The 16,351-nt window shown below is 47.0% G+C and overlaps 1 protein-coding gene across 3 annotated transcripts in view; it reads left to right on the forward strand.

Moving 5' to 3' along the window:
* The first annotated feature begins 3,033 nt into the window (after positions 1 to 3,033).
* The window catches only part of AK4 (adenylate kinase 4), a 77,096-nt gene continuing 63,778 nt past the window's right edge, over positions 3,034 to 16,351 (forward strand). Inside the window, exons 1-2 of one of the 3 annotated variants that reach the window (XM_032650398.1) lie at positions 3,034 to 3,115; positions 3,671 to 3,942. In XM_032650398.1, coding sequence (XP_032506289.1) covers positions 3,798 to 3,942 — 145 coding nt within the window. In that variant the 5' untranslated portion in view covers positions 3,034 to 3,115; positions 3,671 to 3,797. The other 2 variants (XM_032650388.1, XM_032650407.1) reach the window with 2 other exon arrangements.

Genomic DNA, 16,351 nt, shown 5'->3' on the forward strand with positions numbered 1-16,351 from the left:
TAAAATAGGAAGAAGAATCTCTACATGACCTTCTTTGCAAGCTTGTGAGAATCTGATGAAGGAAGGTGTAAAGTGTGAACAAATGTTGACTTTATATTATGTGAAGCTGCAGAGAGGCAACATGGCTTGATGGTGAGTGTGTCAGGATGGGGAGGGAGATTTGCCAACATTTACAGAGTACTTACTATGGGCAAAATGCTGTAGATTTTTGAAAGTAGAAAAATGAATTCAATTTGGCCTTAGCCCTCAGAGTTTACTGTTTGTCTATGGACTAACACATAGATGTGTATTATTCTGTAGACTGTGATACATATTATAAATGGGTTTAAAACCCTAGGCAAAGGAAATAGGAAGAAGCTGATTACATGAGCGTTTGTGATAAGAATAGCTACCATTATGGCCCTTCCAAGGGCTAGGGAGTCTGTTAGGTACTTTGTCATACTAGCTCATAACTCAGGAACTGAGATCAGAGAGGCTAAATAATTGTTCCATGGTTAATCATGGTGATGTTCATGAATAAATATTTATTATATGCCCAGTCCTGTGCTAAATTCTCTTATACATTACTTCATTTAAGCCTTATCACAAGCCTGTGAGGTAAGTCCTATCTCCCTTTTACAGATAAGCAAACTAAGACTCACAGAGATCAAGAGGCTTGCAGTTAGTGAATGGTGCCGTTGCAGTTTAATCCTGGGGTGTCGTTTGATTGCAAAACCCATTACTTCCAATTCTACGGCTTCCAATCAGTGGCTGAGTTGTGGGACTGAGGATGGCTGTGCACAAGGAAGGTCCATTCAGGGCTCTTGAAATGTTAGGTTCTAATCTCAGCTGGGCTTCTCTAAGTTTACTATGTCACAACTCCTCTTTTGTTTCATAATATATGTTCCTAAACTCTTAAAGGACCAAGTCCTAGGACCATGTGAGTGGCTAATATGGCTGCATGACACCATAAGGTGATATTGGTGAAGACATCTCAAAACCAGGCAGAAGAACTGGGTGAGAGGGCAAGGTAGGCTATCTACATCTAGTTTGCGGGGGCTACAGGCTCTCTTTCCTGTGGGAACTTACAGAATCAATTCTTGGTAAATGCAATCTCCTCAATTTAGAAAGAGAAGTTAACGGCCAAAGGTCCCACAGCAGGCAGAGGAATGAGACCGCACAGCTCCCCTGTCTCAATGCTCATTTCCCAAGAGCAGTGGTTTTCAGTGTGCTCTCCAGATCAGCAGCCCTAGCACTACCTGGGAACTTGTTAGAAATGCCCACCTCAGAACCACAGAATCAGAGACGGTGGAGGTGGAGCTCAGCACTCTGTTTTAACAAGCCTTCCGAGTCATTCTGATGCATGCTTAGGTTTGAGAATGACTGCAAAGTATCTGCTATATACTATACATCATCACATGGCAGGAAGAACAGTGGAGATTTGTCATCACGTCCAAACCCCCAGAAATTCTTCTCCCTCTTTGTTCCCAGGAGGACTGAAGGGGCTCAGTGTAACAACCCCCCGAGATCCACAGAACACTGAGATATTTTAGACAGGGGGATGAACCTATGGAACAAACACTGCCCTGGGGTTGGCAGCCTGGGTGCGCTCCCAGGTAGCCAGAGACAGGTGCTGTCTGGCCATCAGTGTGTGGAGGAGAAGGGCTGGGACCTGGGATACCATCAGGCTTCCCCACCCCCAGTCCAACACAGACAGAGCAGCCAGGAGTCTAGAGAAGGCTCTTCTCCACACTGTCCCTCCGAGTCTGTGAGCCACAAGTTGGGCACACTCAGAACCCTGCAGTGGATTTCCCAAAGGCAGGAGGCTGGAGGCCTGTGGAAGGAGGGCAGAGGACCAGAGCCGGTGGGATGCAAAGGTGTATGGAAGGCACCTGTGTGCCCCTACTGACGATTTTTGCTTTATGTTGCAGGGACGATAATATCTGAGGTGGGGAAATAATGGAAATTGATTTGCACTTTAGCAGTATCTCTGGCAGCTGCATTACGGATGGATTGGCGGAAGCCGGAGACTTGTGGGCAAGGCGGTTATCACACTAAATCCGAGTGGGAAATGAAAGCTGTGTGTGGTGTGGGAACAGATTTCAGAGAATATGGATTGGGATATTTGGTTATGCCTGGGAAGCAAGGGAGGAGATAGCACCCACCGGGACTTAGTGAGTTGTAAACGTAGTGCCAAAGTCCTGGCTGCTGAAGTCCTGGAACCAGTCGGCTACAAGATCCTGAGGGCTGGATGATCTCCCACGTTCCCGCCCCACCTTTTCCTCCTAACCCAAGGAACCTGGGCTTTGGAGTCCGGCAGATGAGAGTTCAAAATTCCCGCTGGGGCTTCCCTGGTGGCGCAGTGGTTGAGAGTTCGCCTGCCGATTCAGGGGACACGGGTTCGTGCCCTGGTCTGGGAGGATCCCACATGCCGCGGAGCGGCTGGGCCCGTGAGCCGTGGCCGCTGAGCCTGCGCGTCCGGAGCCTGTGCTCCGCAACGGGAGAGGCCGTAACAGTGAGAGGCCCGCGTACCGCAAAAAAAAAAAAAAAAAATTCCCGCTGGAATGTAACTTCCACCGGGGCAGGATTCTATCTCTGGTTCGCAGCTATATGCTAAGGGACTAAAACAGTGCCTGGCACATAGTAGGGGCTCAAAAAACATTTGCTGAATGAATGAATCAATGAATGAATGGCCATACTCCAAGCCTACTCTCCTCCCTTGTGCATACCCTACTTGGAACGGTTGTTGCTGAAGGAAATCAACTAGCCTCGAACTTGACGCACAGTAGGCGCTCAACATGTTGTGTTTTTCCTTCCTCTCCACAGGAGACCGGGTCCCCAGGCGACCGCAAAAGGGGGTTTTTGTTCCTTGCCTCTTCTCCATCTCCCTTCGCCCCCGCGGGCCCCACGGGGTCTTGGGGAGCAAGTGGGCCGGGGAGGCGGGTGGGAGCGGAGCTACGAGGCGGGGAGAGGCGCGGGCGGACTGACAGGCGGCTAGCGCGGAGCCGTTCTCTCCGCTTACGTAAGGCGCGAGTCCCGCGCGGCCGGCCGGGGCTCCGAATGGGGGCGGGCGGAGGCGGCACCGCCCAGCGGGATCCGGGCTGGAAGCCTTGCGGAGCGCCGCGTCCTGGCGGAGGTGTGTGTTTATTTGACTGCTCCGGGTGGAGAGGCACCGAACTCCGGCTCCTTACAGCGGAGAGCGCATCCGTCAGCCCTCGGCGGAGGTGGGCGCTGGGCCGTCCGCGCGGGCGGCAGCCGCTGCGACTCCCCGGGAGGTGACAGCCGCCGGGAGGGGCCGAGGCGCGGACCAGACGCTGCCCACGTGCGGGGAGCCGGGTTGGGGCTCAGCCCCCAGTTCTCCCGGGGCGTGGGCGACTGGAGGCGCGCCTGGAGTCACCGCCTAGCCCGGCCCCCCGACTCGGGGGAGGCTGGCGTGGGGATGCCCTACTCCCTCCTCGGACGGGGCGTGGGGCGCGAGGTTTAGGAAGGGATCGAGGTGGGGCGGGCCGGGTGGACCTCCGAGCCCCCGACGGCTGCCCCCGCCAGGGGCGGGCGGTCGGACGTTCGCTAGAATCGCAGCGTGGGGCGAGGAGGGCGGGGAGGTGTAGCGTGGCGCTTACTCCGCCTTCTAGCCGCCCCGGCGCGGGGCGGAGGCGAGGGGTTGTCTCAAAAGTCTCTCCTTCCCCTGCAGGGGCGGCGGCAAGTCCCCGCGCGAGCTCAGGGTGTCAGAGGCTGAGGCAGAAGAAGCAAAGTTCCCGGGGCTTCTTCGAGGCCGCTGTCCGGGTTGCCAGTTCGGCTTCTCCCTCCTCGCCAAGGCAATGGCTTCCAAACTCCTGCGCGCGGTCATCCTTGGGCCGCCCGGCTCGGGCAAGGGCACCGTGTGTCAGAGGATCGCCGAGAACTTTGGCCTCCAGCATCTCTCCAGCGGCCACTTCTTGCGGGAGAACATCAAGGCCAACACGGGTGAGGACGTGCGGAGGCGAGGGGCGGGGTGAGCCGACGCGGGATCGGGTGAGGCTGGGAGGCAAAGGCAAAAGACCGGCGAGGGGCCGGGTCTCTTCGGTCCCCGGGCGCCCTTCCCCCGCCCGCGTGTGGTAGTGCAGGCTCCTACGTGCCGGGGCGCATGCAGCCGGTGGCCCGCGGCCGTGCGGCTTAACCGCGCCAGGGAGGAGGCCGAGGCTAGTTGGGAGGAAGGTGGGAGGTGCACGCGGCCCCTCTCTCCGCGCGGGCTGCTCTTGCCGTGGCGAGAAGCCGGTTACCACCCAGCTGAGGAGAGAGATCCAGGCAGCTGAAAGCCCCGAGCTTCCCTCTCGCCCAGCTTCCTTAAGGCTAAGCCATCCCCGTCCCTCGGCCGCCTCCTACCCCGTCTACCGCGTCCCTGGTGACCCGAAGCGTCCCCTCCTCTTGCCTGAGCCCCCCGGGCCGAGCACCGCCCACCTGTGGGAGTCTGGCGGGGCCGCGCGCTGGGGAACCTGTGGCGCCGCGGGGCTCGCAGCCGCGCGCCGCTCCAGCCCCTCTGCGCCGCCTGGGACCTCTGGGCAGAGCCCTGGGTGGCTTTGAAAGGCCTGTCTGTTCCCTGCCGCCTTCTAAGGTAAACTCTCACCACTCACTCCCCCCTCCTCTCCAAGCCGGGGCCTGGCCGTTAGGAGACAAGGAGACTCGTTCTGATAAATTACATTTTGAATCCAGCTTTCCTGGAAATGGCTTCTTGAGAATGCCTCCTTTGGCTTGTGTGGTGAATTGGGGGCTATAGATCTCCTGCTCTCTTAGCCTTTCAGTACGGCCCTTCTCCCCTCTCCTCCCACCCCACGTTCACACCAGTTCATAATGAATTGGCGTTCAAAGGCGAGAGGTAGCTGTGGTGCTCCTGCGAGGTGTATATACATGGCCCTTCTGGGATGCAGATGCTCACGATTAGCAACTCCTTTATGAAAACTTGTTATTGCAGACGGGGTGCTTCACTGTGGCTTCTGTTCTCATCAGTGTCCTAGGTGGTTATGGCCTATTATAGGCTAATTATCCAGGGATCTTCATTACAGAAGCACAGATTAGTTTGGTGAGGTAGGTGGAGGACGGTGCTGGAAAACAGAAAGCCTGAAAGCGGGGAATTAAGATGTATCTCAAAGGCGGAGTTTTATTCATTATCTCTTAAGCAGGTTGTAAAAAAGCAAGCTTTTATTTTGATCTTCAAGAATCCTGTCACCCGCCCTCAACATACACAAGTCCGAGTTCTGTGTACCAGATTGCACCTGGAATTTTCTCTTGTGGGTATTGTTACCACGATTGGGTCTATTTTAATTTTAATACCACATTCAAATGCATTTTATTCCTTCCGTGTTTGGAATGCAGTTTGGGCAGGGGTGAGAACTCTGTGAGAGGGAAGGCTGGCTCTCTACCCAAGGGTTTTGTGGTCAGGTGGGGCTTCTCGTGATAGGCATAATGAGGGGAGGAAACTGCTGGGTGGGAGCCCATTTTTCTGCATTCTCTATAGCAACTGACTTGGTAACTTGTTTCTTCTGGCATGAAGGGCTTCACACCATCCATCCTGGTTCTGGATTAGTGGCTCTTTCCATTTTTAAAGAGAATATGATGGGAAGTAGTTGATTTCTTCACTTTTTTAGGGGTTTTGAAAACTTTCCACTTGCTGTTTTCCTTTATTTTGTTCATTTTAACTTGCCTTTGTTCTGAATTTTAGTTTCCATTCTCTTTCAAATGCTTTATTTCCCTCCCAGTGTTTCTCCCTGGAGTAAGAAGTGACTCTGCAATGTTTAAATTATCTTTTTCTGTTGGAAATCAGGTAGTTTATGCATGAACAATTAAAAAGCTTTATCAGGGAAAGAAGAAGAAGAGGAGGAATAAAGGACAGTGATTCGTTTTGAAAGTGGCCTGTTTCTAGTGGACTTGGAGGGTGTTCTCAGATTATTTTTTCTCTCTCAGAAGGTCTAAGAGTCTTACCGGCTCATTGCCTGGTAAATAAGAAAACATTCCACAGCATTTATTTTTTCTGTTAGCTGCTGTTTGCTTTTCCCTAATTTCCTGGTAGAGAAGCACAAGGATCCCTCTGTCGGTACCCCTTTATAGTTGAAGGTTTGAAGGAGATGATGAAGCACAGCAAAACCCCAGGAAACAAAACCTTGGTAGGAATTTAAGTTGGAAAGTAGCTCAGGCCATCTGCTGCAGCCTGGATTGGGGCATACTCCTGTCCACGTGGTTCTCCTGCAGCCACTCCCTGGTGGCTTCTCCAGGGAAGGGCTGGCTACTCATTGCTTTTGGGCAGTCTTCCCTCACCTGCCCTGGCAGAATTTGTCTCTTTCCTCTGCACACAGCCTGTGGATTCTGGTGCTGCAGTCACACACAGTTACGATGCAGTGCAGCAAATGCCTTCTGATTTATCCAGTAGAGACTTACTGAGTACCTGCTCTATATCAGTGTTCTAGGGGCTGGGGGCTAGGGTGATATTTTTTCTACCTTCACCATGTTCCAGTTTCCACTGAGAGACTTAAAGGACAGGGATCTGACAAATTGCCTAATGCATAAAAGGAGTTCAACAAGTCTGATGAAGGCATGGGTCACGGATTCTATCTACATGTTTCCCAGAGAGAATCAAACAGCCTCTAGCGATCAAGTCCATTTTGCTTAATTAGCTCTATGATTTATGGTAAAAGTTTGTATTTACTGTGGATCTGAGATTAGCCTCATGATAGATGTCACCTGTTGGCTTTGCCTAGTCTGCCTGGAGTAGTGCAGGCTGAGACTTATCAAATACCTTATTTGAAGACCCACCCCCAAGTCTTTGGCTTACATTTTCTTTAGCAAGTGAGTGAGTAAATAGATGGGAGAGTTCTCTTAGGCTGCCAGAAGCAGGGTCCTACAGTCTGTCATAAAGAATATTAGCTTTCTTTGGGGTTTCCCTGGTGGCGCAGTGGTTAAGAATCCGCCTGCCAATGCAGGGGACATGGGTTTGAGCCTTGGTCCAGGAAGATCCCTCATGCCACGGAGCAGCTAAGCCCGTGCATCACAACTACGGAGCGCGCCTGCCACAGCTACTGAAGCCCGTGCGCCTAGAGCTGGTGCTCCTCAGCAAGAGAAGCCACTGCAGTGAGAGAAGCCCGCGCACGGCAACGAAGAGTAGCCCCCACTCACTGCAACTAGAGAAAGCCTGCACAGCAACGAAGACCCAAAGCAGCCAAAAATAAATACATTTATTAAAAAAAAAAGAATATTAGCTTTTCTCTATGTGTGTGCGTGTGTTGTTTGCCAACATATGCGTGAGCCTGTGTGTGCGCGCGAGTGCATGCGCACACAGGAACACACAGAGCTGGCACTCAGTCGTGAGTTGCATTGAAATGTATATCGAGCGGTACCTTCTTTTGTTGAGTGATGGGTGACTGAAACTTCCTTCTGAAGGGTGTGAGAATCCTGTTTTAAGGATTGTACTGGATCTACTATCTCAAGTGCAGGAAAATTGGAAAGTTTCCATTTGGAAGCATCCTGGACTTGAGAAAAGATGTTCAAGAACAAACCTGTTTCTGCTCTTAATATTAACTGCAGCGCTTGCTGAGGTTTGCAGATGGGACTGGCATTTCAAATTAGTCAATGGGCTGAGCCTCTCCTCTGAAAAGATGACCTAGTTCAGAGGGCTTAGGGTTTTTTTGTTTTTTGTTTTTTTATACTCATTAAGTATAAATGTGTGTCTTTTCTTATGTAAGAATGAAAACTTCTGAGAATTGGAGAAGTATTAAAGAGACTGATGTTCAACATTGTATCTAAAACAACTTTAAATAGTTCATCTTTTTGTAGATCATACAAAGTCTTGGCTTATTCTGCTATATCTGGAGTATGGTATATTCCTTTTTTTTTTCTCCCCTAGCTTGGTGAGACTCGGAATGTAGCCCAGGTCAAGGGTCTGACCAGCCTGGAGGCATCTGTCCAGTCTACAGGTCCACTTCCACATCCCCCTATTTTTTCTGGTTTCTTTGTCTGAGGGTTTTCACGTGTACTTCGGGAGAACTATTTGACTTGAATAAGGTGTCCCATGACAGTAAGACTGACTGTGTCACATTCAGAGCTGAATCTGAGCATCCTTCCGGTGTGGTCATTTTTTTAAAGTAGCTTTTTCTGATCAAACTCATGCCTTGTAGAAAATTTGGAAAATGTGAAGCTGTGGAAGAAACTGAAAAGACAAGTGAAAATTACCCACAATTCCACCCCAACACTTGGAAATTCCAACAGAAGTTATTTTACTTCTTTTCTTTTCTGTGTATTTGTCCCGCTACCCCCAACAAACTTGGTGTCCTATTAGTTGATAACCGTTCCCCCTCCCACTTAGATATGTATTGTAAGCATTTTCCTGTGTTATTAAAGCTTCTTCAAAAACATTTAAAATTTCTGTATTATAGTCAGTTCAGCAGATTTTTTTTGAGTATCTTTTGAGTGCTCAGATATCCCTTTGTTTTTTTTTTTTTTTCTTTTTTTGTCTGTGTCGGGTCTTCGTTGGTGCATGCAGGCTTTCTTCTAGTTGCAGCGAGCAGGGGCTACTCTTCATTGCAGTGTGCGGGCTTCTCATTGTTGTGGCTTCTCTTGTTGCAGATCACGGGCTCTAGGCACGCGGGCTTCAGTAGTTGTGGCTTGTAGGCTCAGTAGTTGTGGCTCACGGGCTCTAGAGCACAGGCTCAGAAGTTGTGGCGCACGGGCTTAGTTGCTCTGCGGCATGTGGGATCTTCCCAGACCAGGGCTTGAACCTGTGTCCCCTGCATCGGCAGGTGGATTCTTAACCCCTGCACCACCAGGGAAGTCCCTCCCTTTGTTCTTAGAGGTGAGAGTCCACAGCAAGGTGAGGGGATGCGGGCATGAGGAGACAGGAGATAGCACATATGGAATAAGCAGCATAGTATTTGATAAAGGTGCCTGTTATGAAGGAAATGAAAGGGTGATGAGTTAGTGATGAGGCTAAGATGATTATCCTAGGTTGTGTGATTAGGGAGTGCCTCTCTGGGAGGTGAGTAACTGCAGGGATGAACATATAATGATCCAAGAGTGGAGTGTTCCAGGGAGAAGGGACAGCAAGTGTGAAGGCCCTAAGGTGAGACTAGCATAGCTTGTTTGAGGAACAGAAAGACAGGGAATATGATTGGTGCCTGGTGAGCAAGGGGGATGTGGAAGGAAGTCATGTGGAGCCTTGAGGGTCCTGGGAAAGATTGGACTTTAAAGGCACTGGGAAGCTATTGAAGGGTTTTATAGGACAGCAGCATGAGTGGATTGACCTTCTAAAAGTTGACTTGGGGTTCTGTGTGAGGTGACAAGAGTGGTACCAGGTGGATGAAGAGAGTGGACCGTGGCTCGGACAGGGCGGTGGCGGTGAGAAATGAAGGGCTTTAGGGTGTGTATGAAGGCAGGGCTGACTGGAAGGCATGAGTTGGCTCTGAGGGGTGATGGAGGCAAAACAGTGCACCGTGAGTCCTAGGATTTTGGCCTGAGCCTCTGTGTCAGATGTACCTTAGGGTTGAACTAGAGTCTGTCTAACCAGCGTGGTATGGAACATTTGGGTTATTTGCTGTTTAGTAATGCTCTTATGAACATCATTGTATGTAAACCATTGAGCAGATATCCTCTCCTTGGGATAGGTTACTGAGAATAAACTGACTGGATCAGAATAGTTTTTTAAAAAAAATATTTTATTTGTTTAGTTTCACTGGGTCCTAGGTGTGGCAGTTGCGGCTCGCAGGCTCCTTAGTTGCAGCTCGCCAGCCCCTTAGTTGTGGCATGCAAATTTTTAGTTGTGGCATGCATGTGGGATCTAGTTCCCTGACCAGGGATCGAACCCAGGCTCCTGCATTGGGAGTGCAGAGTCTTAACCACTGTGCCACCAGGGAAGTCCCCAGAATAGTTTTTAAACCATAGGGTGATGAGAGGTTTGTTACAATATTGCTTCTGTTTTATGCTTTGGTTTTTTGGCCCCAGGCATGTGGGAACTTAGCTCCCTGACCAGGGATCAAACCTGCACCCCCTGCATTGGAAGGTGAAATCTTAACCACTGGACTGCCAGGGAAGTCCCGCAAGAGTTTTAAACTTAGCTTACAAACATCCAGACAAGGTTTTGGTGTAAAGGTATCTAATAGGTGCTACTACTATATTCATGTAATTTTTGGCTTACTTAAATATTTTATTTAAGTACAGACATAGATACACATACATTTGTACCTATGGGTTTTTTTTTTTCCAGCCATGCCGCATGGCTCGTGGCATCTTAGTTCCGCAACCAGGGATTGAACCCCGGGCTCTCAGCAGTGAAAGCGTGGAGCCCTAACCACCGGACCACCGGGGAATTCTCTGTACCTATGTATTTAAACTCTTTCCTTGTTTTTCTGATTATAGAAATAGTTTGTATTAAGTTATCAAAGGTTTAGAAATCCAAGAAAGATAAGGAAGCAAAAAACTTGTAATCACACTGACTAGGAGGAAAAAATACTGTTAATACTTTTTATATGCAGTATATCTTCCAGACTGTTTTTCAAGAATATATTATGTATTACTATTTTAAAAATTGCTTGTTTTATTTCACAATGTATCATTTAATATTTATAGTGTCATTGAAGTCTGTTCTTTAATGTGAGTTTAATGCTTTGTACTATTTCAATATAATTTTTATTCCACTCTTGATTTTTTGAAAAGGTAATACATGCAGATGGTAAAATTTTCAAATACACTAGGAGTGGAGTGGGAGATCTCTCTCCCATCCTGCCCCCTGGTTCCCCGGTTACTGTCCTCAGGGATACCTACATTTTTACTTTTCTTGGATGTTCATCCAAAGAATTTGTGTATACATATATCTCATGTATGTATAGTGGTGCCTCTTTTTAAAAAAATGTACACATATATACTTTGTTTTGCCTTCTTTTTTTAAAAACTTTGAAGTATAGCTTCGACATTGGTTTCTACTAGCACTTATCAACCTACCACATTCTTTAAAAAAAAAGGCTGGATGCATACTCTCATTGTACAACAGTACCATTGTTTCTTTAACCAACCATTCTCAGGTGTTTTGGTCTCCGGACCTTTTAACATATAAAAATCACTGAGAACCCCAAAGAGCCTTTTGTTGTTGTTGTTGGGGGTAGGAGTTTATTAATTTATTTATTTTTGCTGTGTTGGGTCTTCGTTTCTGTACGAGGGCTTTCTCCAGTTGTGGCAAGCGGGGGTCACTCTTTATCACGGTGCGCGGGCCTCTCACTGTCGTGGCCTCTCTTGTTGTGGAGCACAGGCTCCAGACGCGCAGGCTCAGTAGTTGTGGCTCACGGGCCCAGTTGCTCCGCGGCATGTGGGATCCTCCCAGACCAGGGCTCGAACCCGTGTCCCCTGCATTAGCAGGCAGATTCTCAACCACTGCGCCACCAGGGAAGTCCCTAAAGAGCCTTTTTTTATACAGGTTCTCCCTGTAGATACTAACTGTATTAGAATTAAAACTGAGAAAATTTAAAAATATTTACTAATTCATTAAAGCTAACAATAATAAACCCATTACATGTTAACATATGTCTATAAAAACATAACTATTTTCCAGAACATACGCAATGAGAAAGAGTAGTTTTGTTATGAGTACTTGCAAATCTCTTAAGTTTGGCTTAATAGAAGAAAGCTGGATTCTCACATCTGGTTCTTCACTCAGGCGGTGTGCTATTTTGTTTTGGTTAAAGTATTGGAAGAATATGTGTCTTCACCCAGATATGTCGTTAAAGGGGGAACTCACAGACTCCTGGAAGGGTCTTATGGACCCTCAGGGATCCTTGGACCATACTTTGAGAATGGCTGGTTTAAGCAGTCCCCTGTTGATGGGAGGGTAGGTTATTTATAGTCTTTCAGTATACAAAGCATGCTGGGCTGAATGTCCTGTAAATATGTCTTCCAACAAATGTTTGAGTGCCAAGCAGTGTTGGCTTATGGGACAGAAAGAGGTGAGACAAGGTCTATTCCCTGAAGGAGCTGCTAAGTTTTATTGGGAGAGGCAGTCAGGCAAACAAGTATGAAGTCGTGAAAGGGAGCAAGATGTGCGTTCGTAGGTCCTGGGGACATAGGGAAGAGGCAGCCTACCTGGCATTTAGGAGGGGGTAGTGTTTGGGAAGGCTTTTTAGAGCTGGAGGAGACTCCTGAGCTGAGTTTTGACAAATGAGCCCATCTGCAAGGTGAGGAAAGGTGGTTGTTGCCACACAGAATTGGAACTCCCCTTCTAGAGCTTGTTTGTGGTTCACAGGGATCTTCTGTGTGCTTTTGTGGCTTGATCACACCTTGTATAATATCGTTTCAGACCTCATTCATCTCTTAGCTGTACGTACTATCAAAGGAAAGGGTTATTATTATACCTGCTCCAGATCACCTTTTCCAGTTTCCATTACTTGTGCTTACCTTTAAGATACATACACAGGGCTTCCCTGGTGGCGCAGTGGTTGAGAGTCCGCCTGGCGATGCAGGGGACGCGGGTTCGTGCCCCGGTCCGGGAAGGTCCCACATGCCGCGGAGCGGCTGGGCCCGTGAGCCATGGCCGCTGAGCCTGCGCGTCCGGAGCCTGTGCTCCACAATGGGAGAGGCCACAACAGTGAGAGGTCCGCGTACCGCAAAAAAAAAAAAAAAAAAAAAAAGATACATACACATATGGTACCAGGAAACCTATAGTCTTCTGCCTCAGGCTTCCCGGAACTCACGTGATGGCAACTGATCATGAAACTAGTAAACTGGGTACTAGACTATTAGCTATAAATCCACCCATTGGGAAGGGCATGTAGAGTTGCCTCTTAAATTGTTGAATGGAATGTAACAAGTAAATGGCCAAGTAAATTGTTACATGGTGTTATGCTAGTCTGCTCAGTAGCACTCTGTGTGCTCCATGTTGTGAGAAGATTTAAGACTCAGAAATTGTTTTTCTTGTAACGTTTTAGACAGTATGCTTTCACAATGGATCAGATAATATCAACTACATATTGTCTTTTATCAAACTAGATAGATACACATTTTTATTCATATGTTTTTAAAGCAGGTAGCAGAGGCTTTGGATTACTCTGCCTTTTTCCCTCTACCACTTGATATTTAGTTCAGGTTGGCCTTTAAGGCATAGTACAAAAGGTCTCATTTGTAGAGCTTCCTGCAGTCCAGTTAGATGGCTGATGTTATATTTTAACAGTCTCACTCCAAGTTCCAAGAGTTCTTGTACTGGTTAAACGACAGGTCCAGGAGCAGGCATCCCTTCCTTAGCCAGAAAGACTGATGGTATTGAAATAGTGCAAAGTCAGTCCTGCTCATCAAATTCCCAAGAAGCTAGAAATCAACTATTTTCTGTACTAAAGCACTTTTTTTTTATTGACCAGCAACCTGTGACCCTGGCACTTTGTAATTCTTGTGACTGTAGTTCTTGTGACTTGGTTAGTGGGTCATGACCCACTAACGTTTGCAGTGGGTCAGGCATGTGCTAGGCACTGCAGGGGCTAATGTATGCACATTCTCTAGTTTACACACACATCTACAGGGCAGTTGAAATACATCATTTTACAAATAAAGAAATGGCCTCAGAGAGATTGAGTTACTTACCTTAGGTTAAACAGTTAGTTAAATAGAGAAGCTAGCATTCAAACTTGGGACCACATGGCTGGGATTAAACTTCCCATTATGTCGTGCTGCTATGCAGGTACTCCAGTAACTACTGAAAATCCACTTCATGTCTTAGAAATGCCACACTGGGACAGGAATGGCAGGGAACCTTTGCAGCTTAGTTCTCCACAAGTCCACTGAGATTCAGCTTTAAGGGTGACCTAGAGATATGTGGTTTGTTGTTATCATTCTGTCCTTAAAACATTAAAAAAAAAAAAAACTAAAAAAGGACCAACTTCCTCCTTTCTCCTAAATAAAGGGCCAGAAAAGGTCTGAAATAGAAACCATGTGTAATTGTGAGGAGGCAGAAATTGCTTCTCATCAAAATGGTAAGATTTCTGGAATAGTACCTGCACTTGTTTTTTTATTAGTTGTTTGACAAATGTTTCTATGCCTGCGTTAGGTGGGGGGAGGCATGCACAAGTGCCCTTGAAGCATTTATGGTTTAAGATTCAAGTTCTCGGTTCCACGCTATAGTCCTATGAGTCATGGTGGGGTGTATGTGGGTGAAGTGTTGGTCACGGACACGGTCGGGGAGGGTGTTATGCAGAGGTACCTTTCTCCCATAATGGCTTTCACACTCCCATTAATTTCTCAGTCTATTTTCAGTCCCATCACTTCCATGAAGCTTTTCCACAGCTGTTGCAGCTACCTGTCATTTTCTAATCTGGAATTTCTCTCATACCCATCTGTACCTCTAACATGGCATTTATTAATACCTCCCTGTAAGATGATCTATTTCATAACCTCAGTTACAGTCTTTCACCATCTGAATAGTAAGTTCATTAGCGTCAGTTCAGCCCAACAGATGTTTTGATAGCCTATTAGGGCAGGAGGGACAAACAAAGGAAAAATAATCAAGGTAAATTGTACACCTCATGCCTTATAAGTACTATGAAGAAAATGTAATAGGACAGTGACTGGGAAGACCACTTGGGAGTGTGAAGTTGGAGGAGGGCTCTCTGAGGAGATGATGTATAAGCTGAGCTCTGAACATGCGTGTGGAAGCCAGGTATATGTAGACTTGGGCGGAGGGAAGATCATATGACAAGACTGTAATATAGGAGTGAGCTTTCCATCAGTGGAGAGGAGAGGAGGCAGGTGTCTCAGGAGCACCGTGAGTGTGGAGGAGATGGCAGAAAAGGAGGCTGGAAAGGTAGGCCTAGGGCCTTGCAGGCTGGCCAGGAGTTTGGGCTTCATTATAACTGGATGAGAAGTGATGGGGTTTGTTGTTGTTTTTTGTTATTTTTGTTCACTTTTTACGTATAACAGCTTTACTGAGATATAACTTGCATATAGTAAAGTTTATCCTTTTAGAGTGCACAAAGCAGTGCCTTTTAATATATTTTATAAAGTTGTGCAACCATCACCACTATCTAATTTCAGAACATTTTCATTACCCTGGAAAGAAACCCTGTACCCATTAGCAGTCATTCCCCATTCCCCCCTCCCTCCAGGCCCTGATAATCACTAATCTACTTTCTGTTTGTATGCATTTGCCTTTTTTGATGTTTCATATAAATGGACTCATACAATATGTGATTTTTTTGGAGCTGGCTTCTTTAACTTTGCATGTTTTCAAGATTCAACTGTGTGGTAATATGATACGTGTCAGTACTTCATTCCTTTTTGTTGCATGATAATACTCTATTGGATGGCTGTACCACATGTTGTTTATTCTCTCATTTGCTGATGGACACTTGGGTAGTTTCCTGCTATGAACCTTAGTATACACGTTTTTGTGTGGACATATGTTTTCATCTCCCTTGGGTGTATACCTAGCAGTGGAATTGCTAAGTCATGTGGTAACACTATGTTTAACATTTAGAGCAACTGCCAAATTATTTTCTAAAGCAGCTGCATCATTTCATATTCCCACCACCTATGAATTGAGTTTTCCAGTGTTTTCACATCCTCATCAGTGCTTGTGATTGTCTTTTTCTTTTTTCTTTTAGCCTCCCTCGTGGGTGTGAAGTGGTGTCTCATTGTGGTTTTGATTTGCATTTCCTTAAGGACTAACGACGTTGAACATCTTTTCTTGTGCTTCTGACCTTTTGTATGTCTTGTCTTCGTTAGAGAAATGTCTATTTAAATCCTTTACCAGTTTTTACGATTGGCTCATTTGTCCTGTATTGCTGAGTTCTTTATATATTTTGGTTGTAAGTCCCTTATTAGATACATGATTTGCATATATTGTGTCCCATTCTGTGAATTGTCTTTATCTTTTTGTTTGTGTTTTTGTTTTTTATTGGGCCACACCATGTGGCTTCTGGGATCTTAGTTCCCCGACCAGGGATCAAACCTGGGCCCTCGTCAGTGAAAGCACTGGGTCTTAATCACTGGACCGCCAGGGAATTCCCTGTGAATTGTCTTTTTACTTTCTTTTTTTTAAAAATAAATTTATTTATTTATATATTTATTTTTTGGCTGCATTGGGTCTTCGCTGTGTGCAGGCTTTCTTAGTTGCGGTGAGCAGGGGCTACTCTTCATAGCGGTATGCGGGCTTCTCATTGTGGTGGCTTCCCTTGTTGCGGAGCATGAGCTCTAGGCACATGGGCTTCAGTAGTTGTGGTGCATGGGCTTAGTAGCTTTGTGGCATGTGGGATCTTCCGGGACTAGGGCTCGAACCTGTGTCCCCTGCATTGGCAGGCGATTCTTAACCACTGTGCCACCAGGGAAGTCCTACTTTCTTAATGGTGTCCTTGGAAGCATAAAAGTTTTGAATTTTGATGAAGTC

Source organism: Phocoena sinus, chromosome 1 (genome assembly GCF_008692025.1).
Source record: "Phocoena sinus isolate mPhoSin1 chromosome 1, mPhoSin1.pri, whole genome shotgun sequence".
Lineage (NCBI taxonomy): Eukaryota > Metazoa > Chordata > Mammalia > Artiodactyla > Phocoenidae > Phocoena > Phocoena sinus.